We start from the raw sequence: 19,687 nt of genomic DNA, 5'->3' as shown, positions 1-19,687 counted from the left end.
AGCTGCCTTGGAGGAGAGAGCAACTTTAGCCTGCCTTTTGAAAGCGAAGGGTCTTCCTCCACTGGCTATTTTTTAATGGAGAAAAAACCATATTAGGATCAGACCTGTTACTTTCAAACTGAAGGGCTCTTCTCCAGTCTTCATTAAACTGTTCCTGAAGATGATGTTACAGGAGCGTGTGTGTGTGTGTGTGTGTGTGGAGTCAATTCACAGCTAGTGCTTCACAATCTATCAATTATATTTTCAAAGACTTTGATTGTATTGCCCTCTTGCATTTATCTTTTGAGCATTGCCTCCCTCCTGGTTTCTCAGGCTTTTTATTAGGCGTTGTAATGTATTATTTATGGTTGTCACTATTAAATGTGACATCTTTTAAGTGGAGGAAGGGCCTTCTGTGATCTGACAAAAATGTCAGATTCATACTCGTGGAGACTTGGGAAGTGATGCTGAAAGGAGCTGGTTGTGTCTCTAGGCTTGGGAAAAGATGGGGAAGGTGGAGATTTGATTGCTGTCTTGAAATATTTTTAAAGCCACAGCAAAGAAGATAAGAGAGTCATTGTTCCCTCTTGCCATGTAGACAAAGGGACAAGAGGCGGCTGGTTTATATGGCAGGAGAGTGAATTTTAGGAAGACAATCCTACTTCTGAGAGCAATGGCTATATTTAGATTTGTACTGACTTAGATCAGGAGAGCTTTTTGGAGGGGGAGTAGGAGATTTTATAAGAGAAATCTTCATTATTTGTTATTATATTGCTTGCTTTCCGCTGCCTTTTCCCCAAGCTGTGGGAATGGGATAGCACAGATGCATTTGTCTGGTGCTTGCTTAAACATCTTGGTATGTGTGTTCATGAAAACCATTCTGTTCTCTCAAGCTGTTAGCTAATATGTAAGCACCCCATGTTTGGGGTGTCTGAGTAGACCCATGGATGCAGGAAATGGCTGTAGCTCAATGGTAGACACGCACTTCGCACATGGAGGGTTCTAGTTTCAATTCCTCGTAAGTCCAGAGGGGTCTGGATAAAGACCCCTCTGCAGAGCTAGTCAGTCAGCTTTAGAGTAGTGGCAAGGATTCTATGACTCTATGTTGTTGAACTCCAGGTCACATCAGCCCCACCCACCATGCCCAACAGTCACTGGAGTGGGCTCCAGCCAAGGTCTACAAGTTCCCCAACCCTGGTGTAGACAGCACTGAATGGACTAATCCCCTTACTCCATAAAAGGCAGCTTCCTGCGTATCTTTTAATTGCCTGTATGTGGAGGGTTGCAGGCAGCCTCTTGAGCCATTAGCAGCCAGCTGATTTTTCTCAATATGGGGCTGCAAAGGCCCTTCTGCTCCTATAGAGATGGCGCTTGGTTAGGGAGGACTCCAGGCTGCTGTTCTAACCATGCTGCTCTTTCCTGAATTCGTGAGTAAATGCCCCTAGCTGCCATACATGGGCGGAGAGCCCTTCCAACCAGCTGGTCCACTCATGATACTGCTGAGAACATTGCAGAAAAGTAATGTTTCTCTTTGGAGAGAAACTAGTGACCCAGCCCACTGATAGGTGCAAATGGCTCCAGCATTTCTGAGGAAGTATTCCAGCAGGAGCCAATGAACCCTTAACCCCAGACGCGTGGAGCAGATTTTGTACATTTTTGGATGTAGAGGGGATGTGTTTGTGTGTGTTTAATAAGACAAGCTCCTCCATTTAAGAACCAGCATAATATGGGTGGCGTTTCCTAGAATGACCTGCTCCATGTATGAACGGAATGTACTTTCCTATGCGCTGCTGCATGAAGATGGGTCTAATCCCCCGATCTCAAAACACACACACACACACACACACACACATACACACAATCAGCTGGTGTATGTGTGTATATATATATATATGCAGGTGCTATTTGAACCCAGGTTGTGCAGGGGTATATGGTAAGAACCTAGGTGTTCTCTAGGAGTTAGTGTGGCCCTGCCAAGATAACAGTAAGTTGTTCTCTCTGCAGCCTGATTTTGACATACTTACTTGGTGGATTTCCACCATCACAGGGAAATTCCACATTCCAGTCAGATGTTTTTGGGAGGAACGTCTCTCAGGAGTCAGAATTTAGAGATGGGCAAAGCATCCAAGCATTGAATATAACAGGTGGGCCCCAGCCCAGCACTTTGTGTTGTAAAATAGTAACTTGTAGATAGACTTGTATGTTTACTGCTGTGTATAATAAACTACAAGAATCAAGTTACTAGTAGTCGTCAGTCTTTGTTCCTGATCGTCTTCCTGCCTGGGTAATCTCAAGTGTTGCCTAAGAAATGCTGCAGTACTCTGCTATACTCTGCTAAGCTGTGCAACAGGCGAAAGCACTTCAGAGTTCACCTGCTTCAAAAGTTTTAACATTAATTTCCTCTCTGTGCTCTTTGCAGTTCCTGAGGATTTCCAGAAGAGCTTTGCTGCGGAAGGTTGGTTCATCGGCTTTGTCAGCGCCATCGTTCTCCTTATCCTGGTTCTGGTGCTTCTCTGCTTCATCAAGCGCAGCAAGGGCGGCAAGTACTCGGGTGAGGTGCCCCCAGCCCCACCCTAGCACCTCGCAGCAGACCCCCGTGGGCCACCCCCCAGGCTATTATCACTTTTCAGTTACATAGCACTTTTAGTGTGCCTGGTGGCGTTCGTCCTCACAACACTCCTGTGAGGTAGGTTGTTATCGTTCCCATTTTACAGACAAGGATGCTGAGCTTGAGAGATGGGGGAGTTGATGGAGTTCACGGAGTGAAGTCCATAGTTGAGCTAGGAGTTGAACTCATGCGATCAAGTCCCCTATTTGACCCACTGGGCTGGGTAAGTCCAAAACAGGGAGAGAAAACATAACACCCTCCAGATGTTGCTGGACTCCATCGGCCCCAGCCAGCGTTGCCAATGGTCAGAGATTGCGGGTGTTGCAGACCAGTAACATCTTGAAAGCCAGAGGTTCCCCATCTTTGCATTACGTACTGGAGAGACAGATTTTAGGTTAGGACACGGATGTGTTACCGGCATAAGCTGTTTTCATGGTAACTGCTTCCCTAAGGTAGCCTGGGAATTGCACTTTGTGAGAATGCCTCTTCCAGCTTCTCAGCATGCTCTCCTATCTGCAGCTCCCAGGGCTCCTTGCAGAGAAGCCAAAACAGTTGAGGCTTTTGAAAGCTGGTGTTACCTTTGTGTTGTTCATATGCTCTTATTACTACTTTGCTGTCCCCTGAGCAGGTGTGGGGGGGCCATAGGCTCAGGGGCCGAATGCAGCTCTCCGGGCTTCTCTACCTGCCCCTTGGAATTCTCCCCAGCCACCCTCTTGCACCCCTCACTGACCCTGCTTTGCACTCTCTCCTTGTGTGCTCTGGCCGGACTGTGCTCTTGAAGTCTCATAATGCCACTTACATGCCTGGATGGAGGCTAGAGAGGGGTGTGTGAGTGTGTGCACAAACTAGGCACTGCTGTAGAAAGGTAAATTTTTCATTGTTGCTCTGCCCATGGTTTCCTCTGGCCCTCTGCCTGAAGTGGGTTCTCTCGCCTCCCCTTGGGCTTTGGAAGCCCCAGGCGGGGGGAAACTAAACAGTTACTCTGGCAGGAGCCAACACAACGATTCCTGCTAGTGCAATGGGATTCCCCCTCCCAGAGAGCATGGGGGCGTGGTTCGGAGAACCCTGAGAACAGTGCTTGGGGGAGGGAGAGGGGAGATGCTTTCATCTGGCAAACTGAAATGCTTGGGCCGGTGGAACATTTGTAAGAGCACTACATTGGATAACTGCGCCAAATAACTTCCCCACCCCCTAAAAAAAATTAAAAATAGCATGTTGTTATCCAGAGATGCTTCCACTCATCTCTGATCCAAGAGCTTTGGCAGCTTTCATAATGCTTCAAAGCTTATTTGCCTTGAAATGACTGTGGGACAAAAGAAATGAATTTATAGAGACCCCTGGACAATAATATTTCCATAGTGCACATCTCAATGCTCTGGTGGGGGGGGGCAGGCATGTTTTCCATCTCCAGCCCACATAGCTAAACCCTCATTCAGATAACCACTCAGCCCCAAGAGCTGTGGGGCAGCTCTCTAACAACCGTCTGTCACAGGTTCCCCCCCCAACCTGCAGTTTTCCCATAGTTCCCATCCCAACACCTCAGTGAGGCAGAGGAGAGGCATAGTCTTTCAGAATGAGAGGCAGGGCTGCTCCTCTCCTCTTTCTTAATAACATCTCCCTGCCTGCTTGGCCACCTTCTGCACTAACCTCACCCACCCCAGACCCTAATTCCAAACCTCTGCTCTGCTCTGGTTGGTTGGTTGGTCCCCTGCCCATCAAGGCTTTCACCTCACTTGACATGTTTTCTCTTCTTCTCTAGTGAAAGACAAAGAAGATACTCAGGTGGATTCCGAGGCCAGGCCTATGAAGGACGAGACCTTTGGGGAGTACAGGTACAAGGCAGGGGAGTGGAGATGCCCTGGGCTCAGGAGGGAGGGTGGGGTGGTAAAGACATGCAGGGCCAAGGCAGCCACTCTCCATGACCACAAGGTTTATCCATGTGGTTTCTATAGGTCTGAACCCCAGGAACTTAAGTGGCCTCATGTGCCTGGATGCCCGTGCTTGGGAAAGTGTGGGGTTTAATGGGCTGCACTTGCTTGTGGCCAGAGAAACAGACTCTGGGGTTTATTTTGCATCCAAGAGCAGTGATGGCATTAAAGACGGAACAAATTTATGCAGGATAAGGCCATCCATGGCCACCAGTCCTGATGGTTGTGTTGTGCCTTCGCTGTTGGAGGCAGTGATGCTTCTGAATGCCAGTTGCTGGAAACTGCAGGAGAGGAGGGAGAGATGTTGCTCCCATGGCCTGCTTGCAGGTTTCCCGTGGGCATCTGGTTGAACTAGATGGTCCCCCTTGGCCTGATCCAGGAGGGCTCCTCTTCTTATGCTCTTCCTTTATCCTCCCATCTGAGATGTAAACAAGCCTGGGTGTTTGGATAGGTATTGCCCATTCTCAACACTTCAAGATATTTACTGAAGTGAGCCTGCTTCTGATGCTGCCACGCACCTAGTCTACACCACCACACGATGACCAATCCAGCCTGTGCTTGGAATCCCAGTGACCAAACCTTATGAGATATTAGCTGTGTAGTTTTGCAGAGATGTGGAAAAGCAGTAGAATGTGATATTGGCCACAGAACTCAGCTTCCTTAAGAATCTCAAGCTTTCTTTTTTCCTTTTTTTAAAGGAAGCAAGTTTCTAGCCCTTATTGTTGCAAACACCGTATTTTTCGCTCTATAAGACACACTTTTTCCCTCCTAAAAAGTAAGGGGAAATGTGTGTGCTTCTTACGGAGCGAATGCAGGGTGCGCAGCTATCCCAGAAGCCAGAACAGCGAGAGGGATCGGTGCGCACTGATCCCTCTTGCTCTTCCGGCTTCGGGGATAGCCACGCAAAGCCTCTTGAGCACAGCGGGAGCGCTCCTGCCTCTTCGCTCAAGAGGCTTTGCATTGCTTTCTTGTTTCTTGTTTTCCTCCTCTGAAAACTAGGTGCATCTTATAGGGCGAAAAATATGGTATATACTTCTGTGGGTTGTGCCTCACTTCAGTGCCCTGAATAGCTCCTTCTCCCTCTCCATGACTATCAAAAGAAAAATAAACTAAGTAAGATGTCATGCAAATTTGCATAATGTATGCAGGTTGTAGAAATCCCACTTATCTTGGCAGAGGATTTGGATTACCTTCATGTAAATCAATTGCTGGGATTTTTATTTGGACACCCAGTCTTGAGTATGAGTCCCTCTTCCTTGGTGGTAGGTTCAGGGAGTGACCAAGCAGGAGGAGAGAGTAAGGGTGACGGTGGTGGCCGATGAGTGATCTTCTGCAGAGTCTTGTACAAAACACCATCATCTGCCAAATGATGGTTGCTGCAATAATCCAGTTTAGTAAGTGTGAGATTGAGATTCTGATAGTGCTACACATCAGGGCAGCCAGGAGATCTTGTGAGTTGGCACCTGAGTTACTACACCAAGTATTTCCATTGATATAGCGTTAGTGGGATGCTGGGGGTTTTTACAGACTGACAAAGTTGTGCTGTTTCTGCATAGGGTTGGTAATCTACAATAGACAAGATAGGGAAGCAGTCAAGGACTGACAGGGAGCAGTGAGGAGAGGGAGGGGGAGGTCAACGGAGGAATCAGTTGAGCAGCCTTTCCCAGCCTTGTGTCCCCAGAGGTTGTTGGACTGTAACCATCATCATCCTCAGCCAATAATCAGAGATGATGGGGGCTCAACAGCATCTGGAGGGCACTAGGTTGGGGAAGGATGCAATAAAAGGTTGGTGAGGCTTCTTGAAAGGCATGACTGAAGAAGGGAGTCCCTGGGTAAGTTAGGGAGTGAGAGGTCAGCAGAAGTGAGGGTTCATAAATAGGATTCCTGATGTTTAGCATGCTCTCACTCCTCTTAGGGCTTGCCCACACTTCCGCTTATCCCATGCCTAGAAAGCGTGGGTCCAAGCAGTTTCCCCTTGACCCACACTTTGTGGGCACAGATCTGAGCAGTTATCCCCTTGCCCCACTTTTCCCAGGGAAAACCTGCTCTTTAGCCAGGGGAGGACTTTGGGCTTTCAACTTTCCGCAGCACCCTGTGCAAGCCCAAAATTTAGCACCCCCCCCCACCTTCACCTTCCGTTCTGCGCATGCTCTATGCCATAGTTGCAACACCCTGTGGTCTTCCCCCCCTCCCCCGAGTTCAGCACTCAGTGCTGAGGAACTGGCCGTGCTGCCCTAAATCCACCTCAACTTTAGTTCTTAATTGGAACGAAGAGCAATCTATGGAAAAGCAGATTGCCATTTGCTTCAATTGAGCTCTGAAGAGCAGTTTCCCCTTGGGGTGGGGTGGGGTGGGGTGACAACGGAACAAGAGGAAGTGTGGATAAGCCCTTAGTATATTTACACTTTATTGCAGTCCATAGACCCAAATTACACAGTACAACACAGCCTTAGTATATGCATTTCTGCCCTTAGTCCCCTGCAGGAAACTCTCGAAATATGACGCTGGTTTTCTCTCTTTTCTCCCCCATCTCTTGCTTCATTAATGGAGGTCCCTGGAGAGGTAAGAGGGATATCCGGGGACTGCATATTGCCTGAGGAAGGTGGGGCTGGACAAGGACACTCACCCCCTTGCTTCCTGCCTCCCTTTTTCACTGTCTTTATCCACAAATGACCCTTAAATAGCTTTGTGCTTTCCTTATCTTTTGCAAATCCAAATGAAAAATAGGTGTCAAGACAGATTACATTTTAAATGCTGTTCTCTTCTACTGTCTGCCTTGTATTAGCATTCCAGTGATGAGTTCCAGACTAACAGGCAGTCTTATTAATGTTAGCTTATGAAAATGGCTTTTAATTTCTTGGTAGATCTCCCCTGAAATGCTACATGCCTGATCTTTCCACCCTGAGGATATATATATGCAGATTATGCGATAAATGTCTGGAATTCCGATTGTTTTTAGACAGACAGATAGGGTTTTGATCACCAAAAAAAGAAAACACTCAAGAATATAAAATCACTATTCAGTAATCATCAAAACTGATGACCACATGTGCGGGGGTGGAGCACAAAATCCCATATATTTTCAGCTGCACATTTTTCATTCATTTTTTTTCTTTGTTGCCAAGCAGCAATTCAACATTTTCCAAATTCAGCCAATAATCCTTTTCAGCTAACAAGCCACTGAAGTTCCTAGAGCCTTGAACATAGGAAATGCAGCAGATGTTCAACGAGCCCATATGCCCGTCTCAAAACTCCCCCACCCTCCAATGTTTTCTGTTTTGACAATAAGTGAATATTTATTGTTAGCCTCTTTGGGCACAGCTTATAAATAAATTCAGTCAATCAGTTGAAGCGTGCAGTACTCTTCCATAATGAACTGCAATGGGCAGTCAGTGAAACTACTAAAGATACAGCTCTCCTAATTACCGGTATATATTTAGGAAAGAGCAGGTGTGTGCTACTGGAGCAGTGCAACGTTCACACAATTCAACATTAACATCTCAGATTGTATAAAAACATTCTTCATTGCATTTGTTAATTTTGACTTTTGCTACTGCTGCCTCAGTACTACAAAACTGCTCATAAGAGAAACTGTATGAATGAATAAAACCAAGCATTCCAAGAGGTCCCGTTAGAAGTACAATTTAAAGCTTGTTGTAAAAGGCAAAGTTTGGACAATTTGTTACCCATATTTAGCTAATTATAAACAATGCAACTTTGAACTCCCATTTTACAAAGGGTGCTTTGCTTTAATTATTATTTTACTGATGGTGTTTTTATGAATTTGGAGAATTGATTTTAGAGTGTTTGGCAGTCCCTTCTTCCAAAGCCCTTTTCTTTAAAATAATTTTTGAACAATGTTGGGATTCCAGATACTGTGCACATGGAAAAAGTGGATCATAGAATTTAGCTATACAGTCATACCTCGGGTTGAATACGCTTCGAGTTGCGCTCCTTGGCAACCCGGAAGTAACGGAGCGCGTTACTTCCGGGTTTCGCCACTTGTGCATGTGCAGATGCTCAAAATGACGTCACAGAAGCGGCGAAAAGCAACGCGCGCACAGACGTGCCATCGCTACTGACGTTTACTTCTAGATGCAAAGAGGGCTCCGGAACAGATCCCATTCGTATCTGGAGGTACCACTGTGTCCAAAAGCAAGAACCTTCAGTCTTTTCATACTCAGAACCCACTTGTAACCAAAACATGAATTTTGGAGACCCATTTTTTAATCTTTTACCATATATTTGCATGGTGGTAGTGCTCCAGTTGCGACCCACAAGTTGAAGACCAGTGTCCTAAAGGAAACAGTTACCTGTGGACAAATGCAGTCCATCTCTTATTGAAACCAATGGCAAAACTTGGTTTTAATGAACAGGAACTGACACAGTTGTACAGGGGAGAGAGGAAGTGTGTGCGTATATATAATGCCATCAGGATAAAAGTGACCCAAGAGCTAATTGTGCATGATTTGACCTCTTTCTCTCTTATTGTCTTCCTTCCTTGAAGTTCATCAATGCTTAGAATTAGGTAACGATCTCGCCCTTGCCCTCCAGCCCTTGCACTTTTGTCCTGATCTGCTTTCCTGGAGCACCAAAGCAGCATCGTCTCAGCTACCTGCCATCTAAGCCTTGCAGAAGGCGCCCTGGGGTTCCCTGCTTCCTCCCTTTGAGAGATACTGAATAGATGCTTTTTCCTAGTGCTGCAGCCTGCATGCTTTCCTCTTTGCGGTGGGCATGGGCCTTCGTAGCTTTGTCAGAACTGATGACAACAGAGATTCACTTTGGTCCCTGCCTCATTAGTTCATGGGCATGTTTGCACACTTCTATAGCCAGGGCTTTGCTCAGCCCCTCTAGGGTTCACTTGACTGAGTACGCCTGCTTCTTTCTAACAGATGTCACCCCTGTAGTACAATTGGACTTCCCTTTGAACCTGATTTCCCTCTCTGGGCAGCAATCTGCAATTCTGTACAAGTTCAGAAAAACTGCAGAACTTGGTACTAGCTACATAGTGTCTTGAGAATCTCAGCTTCTATTTAAATGGGGTTGGGGAGCTTGTTTCTGGGCCTTATGGTTGTGAAGATAGAGCAGCCATTTAGTGAAATTGTCAAACCCCAAAGGAGTATTGACAGGATTTAATGAGACCAGAAAGTGAGGCCTTCAGTGATCCATGGTGCTCATTGCCCCTTCCTACAGCAAACAAAGTCAGAATAAATAATATGAGCTAAGGAAATAGATGCAGATTTGCTTAGTTTGCATGATGCATACAGGTTGCAGGATCTGGCATTTCCTGATATGACGTTTGGGGTTCCTTGCTGCATTATTAAAGCACACATAGCCTTATCTCCATTACACACCCACACTTTCTTCCCAGTCATGCCTCTCAGGAGCTGTCCTACTGGCATGTTCTCTCCCTCCTGGTCAATCGTTTGGGAGCTTCAAAAGCTTTCTTCTACCCAAACATCACAGCGACTGATGCCAACAGACATCAGCACACTTATGGATCCACAGAGTTTTCGCAGCTTGTGTAACAGAACTCAGTAGCTCGGCATTTTGGCTAATCTACTTTATTTACATATAATACACTCGCAGCATTTTGACTTAGCTCCTTCCTGTTTCTCATCAGACAGCAAAGAGAAAAAACAAAGGACAATAGTCCCACTTCGCAGAACACAGTAACACAAACATCCTGTCTCCGTCACTTCCCACTCTGTGGAGTCAAAACATACACCGTCATGTGAAAGACAACAATCCCATGACTTCAATCACGGAGCAGGAGTCTTAACATTGCCATCTCTGGCTCACTTACAGCCCATGTTTCACAGCCATAAAACAAACTTCTTACATGTCCTTTATGTGCATTTTTGCTCCTGCCACTTTCCACATCCACTCCTCTGCTTGGGTTTTAGTCATGCATGCATTCCTGAAAAGTGTTTCCTGTTTTATCTTTGCACGCTTACACATTGCCCTTTGGGGCATATCCTTGGCCTGCCCCTTTTTGGTGTGTTTATTGCCGACACTGTCTGTCTGTCTGTCTGTCTGTCTGTATCTGTCTCTCTCTCGCCATGCTTTGTATTGCAAATTGGGATCACTTCTCACAATAAGAGGAAAGACAGACCCACACCATACATTTAAAGCTCATGACTTCCCCTAAACTGCAGCTCCCAGAATTCTTTGGTGGAAGGTGTTTGCTCTAAATGTACATTGGATGTATTTTAGGTGTGTGGTGTTGATCTACCTGAAGATGTGGGACATGGGGGGGGGGGAGGCAGGGGAGAGATTGTGCATGTTTAGGGAAGTTTTTTGATGACTGGTGTTTTAATGTATTTTTAATCTCCTGTTGGAAGCTGCCCAGAGTGGCTGGGGAAACCCAGCCAGATGGGCGGGGTATAACTAATAAATGATGATGATGATGATGATGTCTGCAAACATATCCCTGAGATCCTAAGCCAATTGCATCTCTCAGGCATATGTTGACCGCCTGCCCACAGTCTCCTCTTCAAATGTTAAAATGTGTCCCTTTGGGCCAGTTTCAAACATTCACTTTCTCTTACGTGCAGCGATCCTCAAGGGTGTAATCCTGGAAGCACAGACTTCAGCAGGTCCTCTCCCTGTCCCACAGGAGAGCACTCTACCTTGGGCTTCCCAATTTGCATTTTCTTTTGCACTTTCCTTTGTTGCAAGCTCACAACCAGCATTCGATGCTCTTAGGAGCACAGGACTTTTATGATGACATTTGTAAGGGCCAACCTAGACACTTACAGGCATCTTAAGCACATGTTTGCCTGTTTGCATACAAAGCAGGGTGTGTGTGAAACTAACTCCCTCCCCACCTTACCTCACTGAGCTCTGGTGCTTTAAATAGTCCTTTATTTTGGGCATTCTCATCCACCTTATGGCACTTCACACATTCCAAAGAGGCTCTGAGGGACATGTTTGTGAGGGCTTTGTACACACTTCACATTTAAAACACATTGCTTTCCCTGAAGAATACTGGGAACTGTAGTTTACCCTTTGCAGAGCTATAATTCCCAGGATTCTTTGGGGGAAGGGTATAGTGTGTACAGAGCCAGAGAGTGATCCTGTGGATTACTGTGGCTGAGCATGTTAGTGCCTGAAGTGCATAATCAAAAGTGCATTCTCCTTCTACCCACTGAGATGGGGCACCATCCACCAAGAGCTTCTCTTGCACAAGACCCATCGAAACAAACAGGACTACTTCTCAGTGACTTAAGCCCCAGGGGACAGGTCTGTCTGTCTGTCTTCCACTCTGCTGCACTTAAATGACAGCCCAAACCTGTTGCCTGAGGGCTTCTCCATGCTTACCTTTTGCCCTGCTCTTCCCATGCTTTAAAGCTCCATCTTTTGCCCCAGAGCTTTCCCCGTGAAAACCCACTCTTTAAAGTTGAAGCACAACGAAGAGCAATGCTCCAATTCAGTGGTAAAGAGCGGGTTTTTGTGGGGAACTCTCCAGAGGAAAGGTTAAGTGTGGACAAGCCCTAAGATGACTTATTCCTCCTCCTCCTCCTCCTCCTCGTTGTTGTTGTTGTTGTTGTTGTTGTTGTTGTTGTTGTTGTTATACCCCGCCCATCTGTCTGGGTTGCCCAGCCACTCTGGGTGGCTTCCAACACATTATAAAACCACAGAAAACATCAAACATTAAAAACTTCCCTAAACAGGGCTGCCTTTGGATGTCTTCTAAAAGTCAGGTAGTTGTTTATTCCCTTGGAGGGCGTTCCACAGGGAGGACACCACTTCTAAGAAAGGTTCCCTGTAACTTCCCTTCTTGCAATGAGGGAACCTTGGAGCTGGACCTCAGTGTCTGGGCTGAATGATGGGGGCAGGGCTACAAGCACGCTGCAGATGCAGTTTCTCTCACAGCCGTTCCCACAGTGTGTCAAGCCATATTTGTAATGTGTGGACTGGTCCTCTGGCATGCACTTCACTTCTCCCCACCCCCAAATATTCAAGTCTTGCAGTTTTGCATGCTGCCTTATAGTGGAGTGGGGAACCTGTGGCCCTTCAGGTGTTGGGACTCCAACTCCCATCAGCCCCAGCCAACGTAAGAAATGGTCGGGGATGATGGGAGTTGGAGTTCAATGGCACCTCGAGGGCCACAGGTTCCTGCACCCATGATTTGTATGCTTCCCTTTGAGGCCTGCCTTGCCTAGCAGAATGTAGAGCACACCAGTTGCTGCTCTTGCCCTTTCTCATCCCTCTCCTTTCCTCCCTGCAGTGATAATGAGGAGAAACCCTTCACAAGCAGCCAGCCCTCCCTGAACGGAGAAATTAAGGCCCTGGGAAGCGACGACAGCTTGGCTGACTATGGGGGCAGCGTGGATGTCCAGTTCAATGAGGACGGCTCCTTCATCGGCCAGTACAGCGGTCAAAAGGGCAAAGAAGGAGGGGGAAACGACAGCTCAGGGGCTACGAGCCCCACCAATGTGGTCACTGCCCTGGAATAAAAGAGGGGGCACTTTCCCAAAGGATACCCCCCAACCCCGGGGGAAGAGGATTTCCCTGTGGATTATTGGGTTGAGGACACAGGGATAACCCCCTCCTCACCAAGGGAAAGAAACAAAGAAATAATAATTGCTCAAGCAGAAGTGGTAATTGGGGGAATTCACCCCTTTGTTTACTAGCTGACCCCCCCACCCCATCAGGGAGGGTTAGAAAATCAGTGGATTCCCATAATTATTCACCAGCCCTGAGCAAAGTCATATCTCTCTTTTCTGCACCCCTCTCCCAAAACCCAGTTATCCTTCAGCCAAATTGGGTGTGTGTGTGTGTGTTTGTGGTGGGGAGGGCCAGGCAGTGACAAGCTCAGAGGGGCTTAGTGGGGCTCAAAGGTTCAAAATTGCCAAAAGAACGGATGACCCCCTTCCCAAGCCTCAGAAATGTTCGTTCTTCATAGGTGTTTAGGAAGCAGGTGCTAACTGGTACTGCAAAGTCCCATCTCCACTCCGCCCCCCAAGACATGGGAAGCAAACAGAACAGCTGGTGGAATAATAGGGGCCGGGAGTCCATGGGGATCTTCTGCCTGCCCCTGTGGAAGGAAGGAAGGAAGGCTTGTGGGATAGCTGAAAAGATGGCTGTGGGAAAGGAATGAGTATCAGTGGGCTGGAAAGTTCAAAAGCTGTGGGTCTCTTGATTCTGCTATGCACCCCCTTCTTTTCATGGATTAAGCCAACTGAAGTTTCCTAAATTTGCACCTAGCAAGGGGAGGTGTGCCCCAGCTGCACCCCCAAACCCCACTGCATAGATCTGTCAGTCCTTCCCTCCTTGCTTGCTTGATTTCCCAACCCATGCCTTGTTCAGGGGGCAGTTCCCTTTGACCAGTGGCTTTCAAACTTTCTGTCTCGAGGCTGGTCTGCTGAGGCATTCTTGCACATCTGCCGTGGAGGTCTGCGTTGCCAAGCATTCTGGGACATGGTCCAGGGTCCACACTAAGCATCGCAGTGGAAGATTGGTGGTCATAAACAAGGGGTTCTTCAGGAGAAACTTAGCTGCCATGACTCACTGAGGAATCCCCATATTAGTTTCCAAGAGGCCCCAGCTTACACCCCTGGGAACAAAGTTTGAAACCCATTGCCAGAACTTAGTCCCCTTCTGGTGCTGAATTTCCCACTTAGGGTGTGTGTGTGTGCGTGCATCTCTCTTGTTCCTTTTTCTTCCTCTTTGGGTGCCACATTAATTCATGTCCCTCTTTTTTCTGATGACCAAAACCCATGGTTTCTTCCACTGGGCCAAATATCTTACCATTTCACAGACACCCCCCTCCTCTTTCTCTGTCCCCCACTCCCAGCCTCCCCACAAACAATAGAGGAAAGAAAAAACCCCAAGAACCTCTGTGCTTCTTGAATGCATCTCACGCAGCTGCCTTGCGACACGTTCTGTCCTTTGAAAGTGGCCTCTTCACCGAATCAACCCCCACCCCCATCTCCAGCCTCTGTCTGATGTAATTTTTTTCCCTCTTGCTTGTTGGGGATGAAGCAAACCCTTGCTTTTTTGCATAAAACGTTTTTTAAAATAATAATAAAAAATAATAACAAAAGTACTCTGATGTTTTGAGCAACCCTACGCAAAATAAACCCCATCTTTTCCCTGGTCTGTAAATATTTCAAACCCTTGTGCTCGAGTTTGTTTTAGGTATCTTAGGACTGGTGTTTTGAAGTCTTCTAGTTGGTCTATTTAGGTGGCTTGGAATTTAAAAAACAAAAAAGGAAAAAACATTTGAAAAGTCCCCTTCCTCCTACTCTGTGATTCCTTCCCCCGCCCAGCTCCAAGCCTCCCTGCCCTGTGTATCCTTCTCTTTTGTCAGGTCTGTTGCTATCTACCTTTCTCTCTCAATGGCTTTTTTAATATATATATATATATGTATATATAAACAGAATTATAAAATGGTAAATAAATGCTGGAATTGGAGCTTGCTTGGAGTGATGATGGGGAAACGTGGCTCACGGCAGGCGTGTTCTCTTGGGGTCCCTAAAGCCAAACCGGTTTTCCTCTTGCCAGTCCGAAGCACACTCTTCACCTCTCTCAGTGACAGTTGCCCAGAACTGAGGTGGCATCGTGCTGTGGGAGGGGCCATAGCTGAGTGGTGGGCCACATGCCTTTCATGCCTAAGATCCCAGGTTCACCCTCTGGCATTGCCAATTAAAAAGGGGCCTGGGAGCAGGTGATGGGGAAGGACTTTCCCCCGAGAATCTGGGAGCTGCTGCCAGCCAGTGTAGACCAGGGATGGGGAATTGGAGGCATGTGCCCACAGGGGGCAGAATTAGAGGCAAAAGTGGGCACAACTAACTACTGCAAATTTTACCTTGGTCCATGAGGCTATTTTCTATGCACTCTCACACACCAGCCCTCTCTCTCCTCCAGGCTGGTCAATGAGGCATTATTTGAGTTCAAGGAAGCCTACACACTCGCGAAGGGAGGAAGTAGAGCTGGTGTGGCCTGTGGTGAGCGGGTGTGCGGCTGAAAAGAGAGAGTCCCAAGGGCCACACAGAGAAGCCTGTGGGACCACATTTGACCCCAGGTGTAAATCAACTTCCCCAATCGGTGGACATCTCGAGCCAGATAAAGTGCAAATGCAGCGTTTGACATCATCAGCAGGGAGTTTGGGAAGATGCCCCTGTTGGTTTTTCCAGTTGGCCAGTTCCAGCAGCTTCCGGCCCGGTTCTCACGGAAGGGGTGAACCCATATCTGAGTCATACCTCTTCATGCTGCAAGTGGGGGCTTCTCATTACCTGATTGCTTCTCTATACCAGTAACCTTCCCTGCACATGGAAAGCAAGCTTGTCAGGGAGGAGATAAGCCTAGAACTCGATGTAGCCAGACACTGGCCGTAACATCTAGTTTGACCCTGATAATAGAGGAACAAAACCTGGGAAAGGTTCAGTCAGTAGAACCCTCCCTGCGATCAAGGACCTTCGTAGACCTCCGAGAGCCCTTAGCTGTTTCTCTGTTATCAACCCTCAGTCAGCCAGTATTGTAAAACACAGATTGGGTCAAGCACACTGCCACTCTGCCTGCTGGATCAATCAAGATGCGCCTCAAAGCTGGCAGGGCGTTGCTGTTGCCTCTCCTAACAGCTGCTTATGCCTCCTTAGGAAGGCCAGCCTGCCGCTCTGATGACTGCTTTGTACATTAAGGACACGAGGACTTGGGCGGCAAACTTTAATCAGTTTAATTGGCAGAGTAATCTGTGATTAAAGCTTGCCCTTGATTAACTGGCGGATCTGAGATTGAAGGGCACACAGCTGTGTGTCTAGAGCCACACAGCCGCAATGGCTCCCTCCTCCTCCTCGTACTAGTTTTGATGAAAGCCAAACTTTTAAAAGTGGGTTTTCCTTGTGATTTGCGTGCAGTAGCAGCCAATAAGCCTTCCTTTGAGGAAATGGCTAAAGCAAGAAGAGCTGTGGGCAGCTGAGGCTGATGGCACACTGCTGAAACCCATGCTGTGGAATTTGGCCTAGTTTGTATGGGGGAGCTATTTTGACTTCGGTGTGTTAACTTAATTGGGAATATTCTGTATTCCATATTCCTGAAGCAAATGCTTAGGGCTGGATCTAGAGTCAATCATGCTCAGGGGCGGTCCATTTAAATCACTAACTTAAGTCCTATTGATTTCAGCGTGTCTCCCCTAAGCATGACTAAAGTCTACATCCAACCCCCTGAAACTTTTCTCACAGTAAATAATAGCATTTGACAGTTCTATCCCATCTAAGAGACACACTAGTTTCACCTGTGTATTTAGGGGGAAAGGTCCCTACACTGAAGTTTGGGAAGAAAGTATTTGGATTAAATACACATAATTACTGAAATGACAGGTGTTTGATCAAGTGTGGTGTGAAAGAAAAACATGATGGCTGTTCAGCACCGATTGAAGAGGATCCAATTTGCCATCCGGCTCAGCCATTTCACATGGGCCACCAAAACAATAAAAGCCAGTGATCACTCATATCTGCTTCTACCACTTATCAGACCTCATGTATCCTTTCTAAGCAGAGAACAGAAGGAGGACATTGCAATCCTATCAAACGCAGTGGGTCCTGCTTCTGGGTAAACATGCCTAAGACCCTGCTCAAGATTTTGAACCACCCTGTGGCATCTGAAGGTGGTGCTACATGATCCAGACCCCTCACTCCACCCTGGCAATTGCAGGGCAGGTGCGTGGAAAGGAGTGGCAGGAGGAGAAACTTCACAGGTTTGAAGAGGAATAGAATAGCAGCCTCTGCGGCTTGACAAGAGGAGGTTTCTGGTGGGAGACTCCCCTCATAAGGATTTCTAGGAAAGCAGACAAAATGCAAAGCCTATTTTCCTACAAAATATCATTAACTCAGGCCATATCAGATGTTAGCCAACCAAGTTGTTGTGTGAGGCAAAGGAATGATGGCTCCAACCCAGTTATATGAATACACTGCATTGGGCTCCTTGCACCTTTCCTAGTGCAGGAATGCCAGGATGGGTCAACTTCCAGTTCCACTCAGATGACAGAAGATGGCATCAGTCACTTGGAGGTCTTGGAGAATGACTAAATTCCTCCTCCAGCTGCACCGCTCTCCTGCCTCCCAACAGTCCTGTCACACCAGGCCACCATCTCTTTACACCCGAGAGCTTAAACCACATAAAGTTGTTGTTTTAACAAAGGAGCCACAACATGAGCAAGGGACCAGAGTCATTAGTGGGTTTCAGATATATGAATCTAATCCCATAATTTTCATGTGCAGTCTCTGGGTTTTGTTTTTTCACACTGGTAATAATAAAATAAAATAATGCTTAGCTTTCCTGACATTTACTTTGCTATACAGTGGTACCTTGGGTTACATACGCTTCAGGTTACATACGCTTCAGGTTACAGACTCCGCTAACCCAGAAATAGTACCTCAGGTTAAGAACTTTGCTTCAGGATGAGAACAGAAATCGTGCTCTGGCAGCACGGCGGCAGCAGGAGGTGCTTCAGGTTAAGAACAGTTTCAGGTTAAGAACGGACCTCCGGAATGAATTAAGTACTTAACCCAAGGTACCACTGTACTCTAGTTTGCAGGTCACAGCCTGCCATTTTAAACTCACAGCCACCAGGTAAGCCCCGCCCCACATAACTGATCACATAACTGTGCACACACGCTATCTGAATGGCAAATATTTTATTGTGGGGGCCGAAGACCTCAGGGCCCCTAGGAGTTGGCTCCTATGACCTATGAAATAATGGGAAAGCCTGACAACTGCTGCACCAGAGAAATCACATTTTCACCAGGGCCAGGGCCAGCCCACCTATGAGTCAAATGGAAGCAGCTGCCTCGGGTGGCGGAATCCCACAAGGCGGAGGCAGTGACAAGAAGCAATGGCAGGAGCTTATTGTGAGATCTTGCCAGAAGCCCTGAGCATCCCCAGTAAATGAGGTGCCCCTTCCCTTTCGGCCTCGGGTGGTGAAGTGGGACAGGTCACCCCTGAACATGGGTATTGTGAATTTCTTCCTCCCAAAGAACAATCGATTTAAGGCTCAGATACAGTGGCACCTCAGGTTAAGTACTTAATTCGTTCCGGAGGTCTGTTTTTAACCTGAAACTGTTCTTAAACTGAAGCACCACTTTAGCTTATGGGGCCTCCTGCTGCCGCTGCACCACCGGAGCACAATTTCTGTTCTCATCCTGAAGCAAAGTTCTTAACCCGAGGTAATATTTCTGGGTTAGCGGAGTCTGTAACCTGAAGTGTATGTAACCCGAGGTACCACTGTATTCCCCTTATAAACAGGGACATGTAACCCAAGTAGCGGAGGTGGAGTATTTTCTGAGAGGGCCAGCTCAATAGCCAATCTAAACTGGTTCTCTTGGCAGTGGAGGAGGAGGAGGAGTTTGGATTTGATATCCCGCCTTTCACTCCCCTTCAGGAGTCTCAAAGCGGCTAACATTCTCCTTTCCCTTCCTCCCCCACAACAAACACTCTGTGAGGTGAGTGGGGCTGAGAGACTTCAGAGAAGTGTGACTGGCCCAAGGTCACCCAGCAGCTGCAGGTGGAGGAGCGGAGACGCGAACCCGGATCCCCAGATTACGAGACTACCGCTCTTCACCACTACACCACACTGGCTCTCAAGAGTAGAGACTCCAGCCTTCCTTTTTATTGTGCATTCATGGTGATTTGTGCTCGTGGTGGTATCAGGGTGCTTTGCTGTAGTCCCTGCTTTCAATACCATTTGCACCTTCCACTTCATTTTCAGTCAGTGCTGTCCCATAACTTTTTGGTGAAGGGCTGCATATATCACATTTGTTGCGCAAGAGGGTCCCTCCAGACAGAAATAATGCAGTAACATTGAAGCAAGCATCACAGAACAACTAATAAATCAGAATCACCTGTGGACAGCCCAGTATAAATGATGCGCTCTATTGTATCAGTGATATGTTGCAACACTCCACCCCCAGGTCTGTTGCAGTGTTACAGAGGATGTTGGCATACAATTCCCAGGTTGTGCATGCTACAGATGATCAAAGAGTTGCACCTCAGCATCCTCTGAGAGACATCCTGGGGCACAATTCTCAAGCAGACTTATGTGGTGCATCATCTTGTGGCAGCCTTAACGTTGTGGCTCAGACCTAAGCAAACAAAAAGGACACAACCCACTTTCTTAAGCTTTCCAACATATATTGTCCCAATGTCCCGAGGAATAATACTGCACCTT

At 47.2% G+C, this 19,687-nt stretch overlaps 1 protein-coding gene across 9 annotated transcripts in view; it reads left to right on the top strand.

Annotated features, from left to right (window-relative positions):
* Nucleotides 1-14,937, top strand: part of L1CAM (L1 cell adhesion molecule) — a 103,073-nt gene extending 88,136 nt beyond the window's left edge. For 3 of the 9 annotated variants that reach the window (XM_079958656.1, XM_079958652.1, XM_079958651.1), the window contains 4 exons: nt 2,399-2,530; nt 4,347-4,419; nt 7,066-7,077; nt 12,749-14,937. In XM_079958656.1, coding sequence (XP_079814782.1) covers nt 2,399-2,530; nt 4,347-4,419; nt 7,066-7,077; nt 12,749-12,977 — 446 coding nt within the window. In that variant the 3' untranslated portion in view covers nt 12,978-14,937. The remainder of the gene's footprint in view (nt 1-2,398; nt 2,531-4,346; nt 4,420-7,065; nt 7,078-12,748) is intronic. The other 6 variants (XM_079958655.1, XM_079958653.1, XM_079958658.1 and 3 more) reach the window with 5 other exon arrangements.
* Nucleotides 14,938-19,687: the final 4,750 nt, after the last annotated feature.

This window comes from Podarcis cretensis, assembly GCF_951804945.1.
Source record: "Podarcis cretensis genome assembly, chromosome: 17".
Taxonomy (NCBI): domain Eukaryota; kingdom Metazoa; phylum Chordata; class Lepidosauria; order Squamata; family Lacertidae; genus Podarcis; species Podarcis cretensis.
The sequence above is the reverse complement of the archived record's forward strand: the minus strand, read 5'-3'. Positions and strand labels throughout refer to the sequence as shown.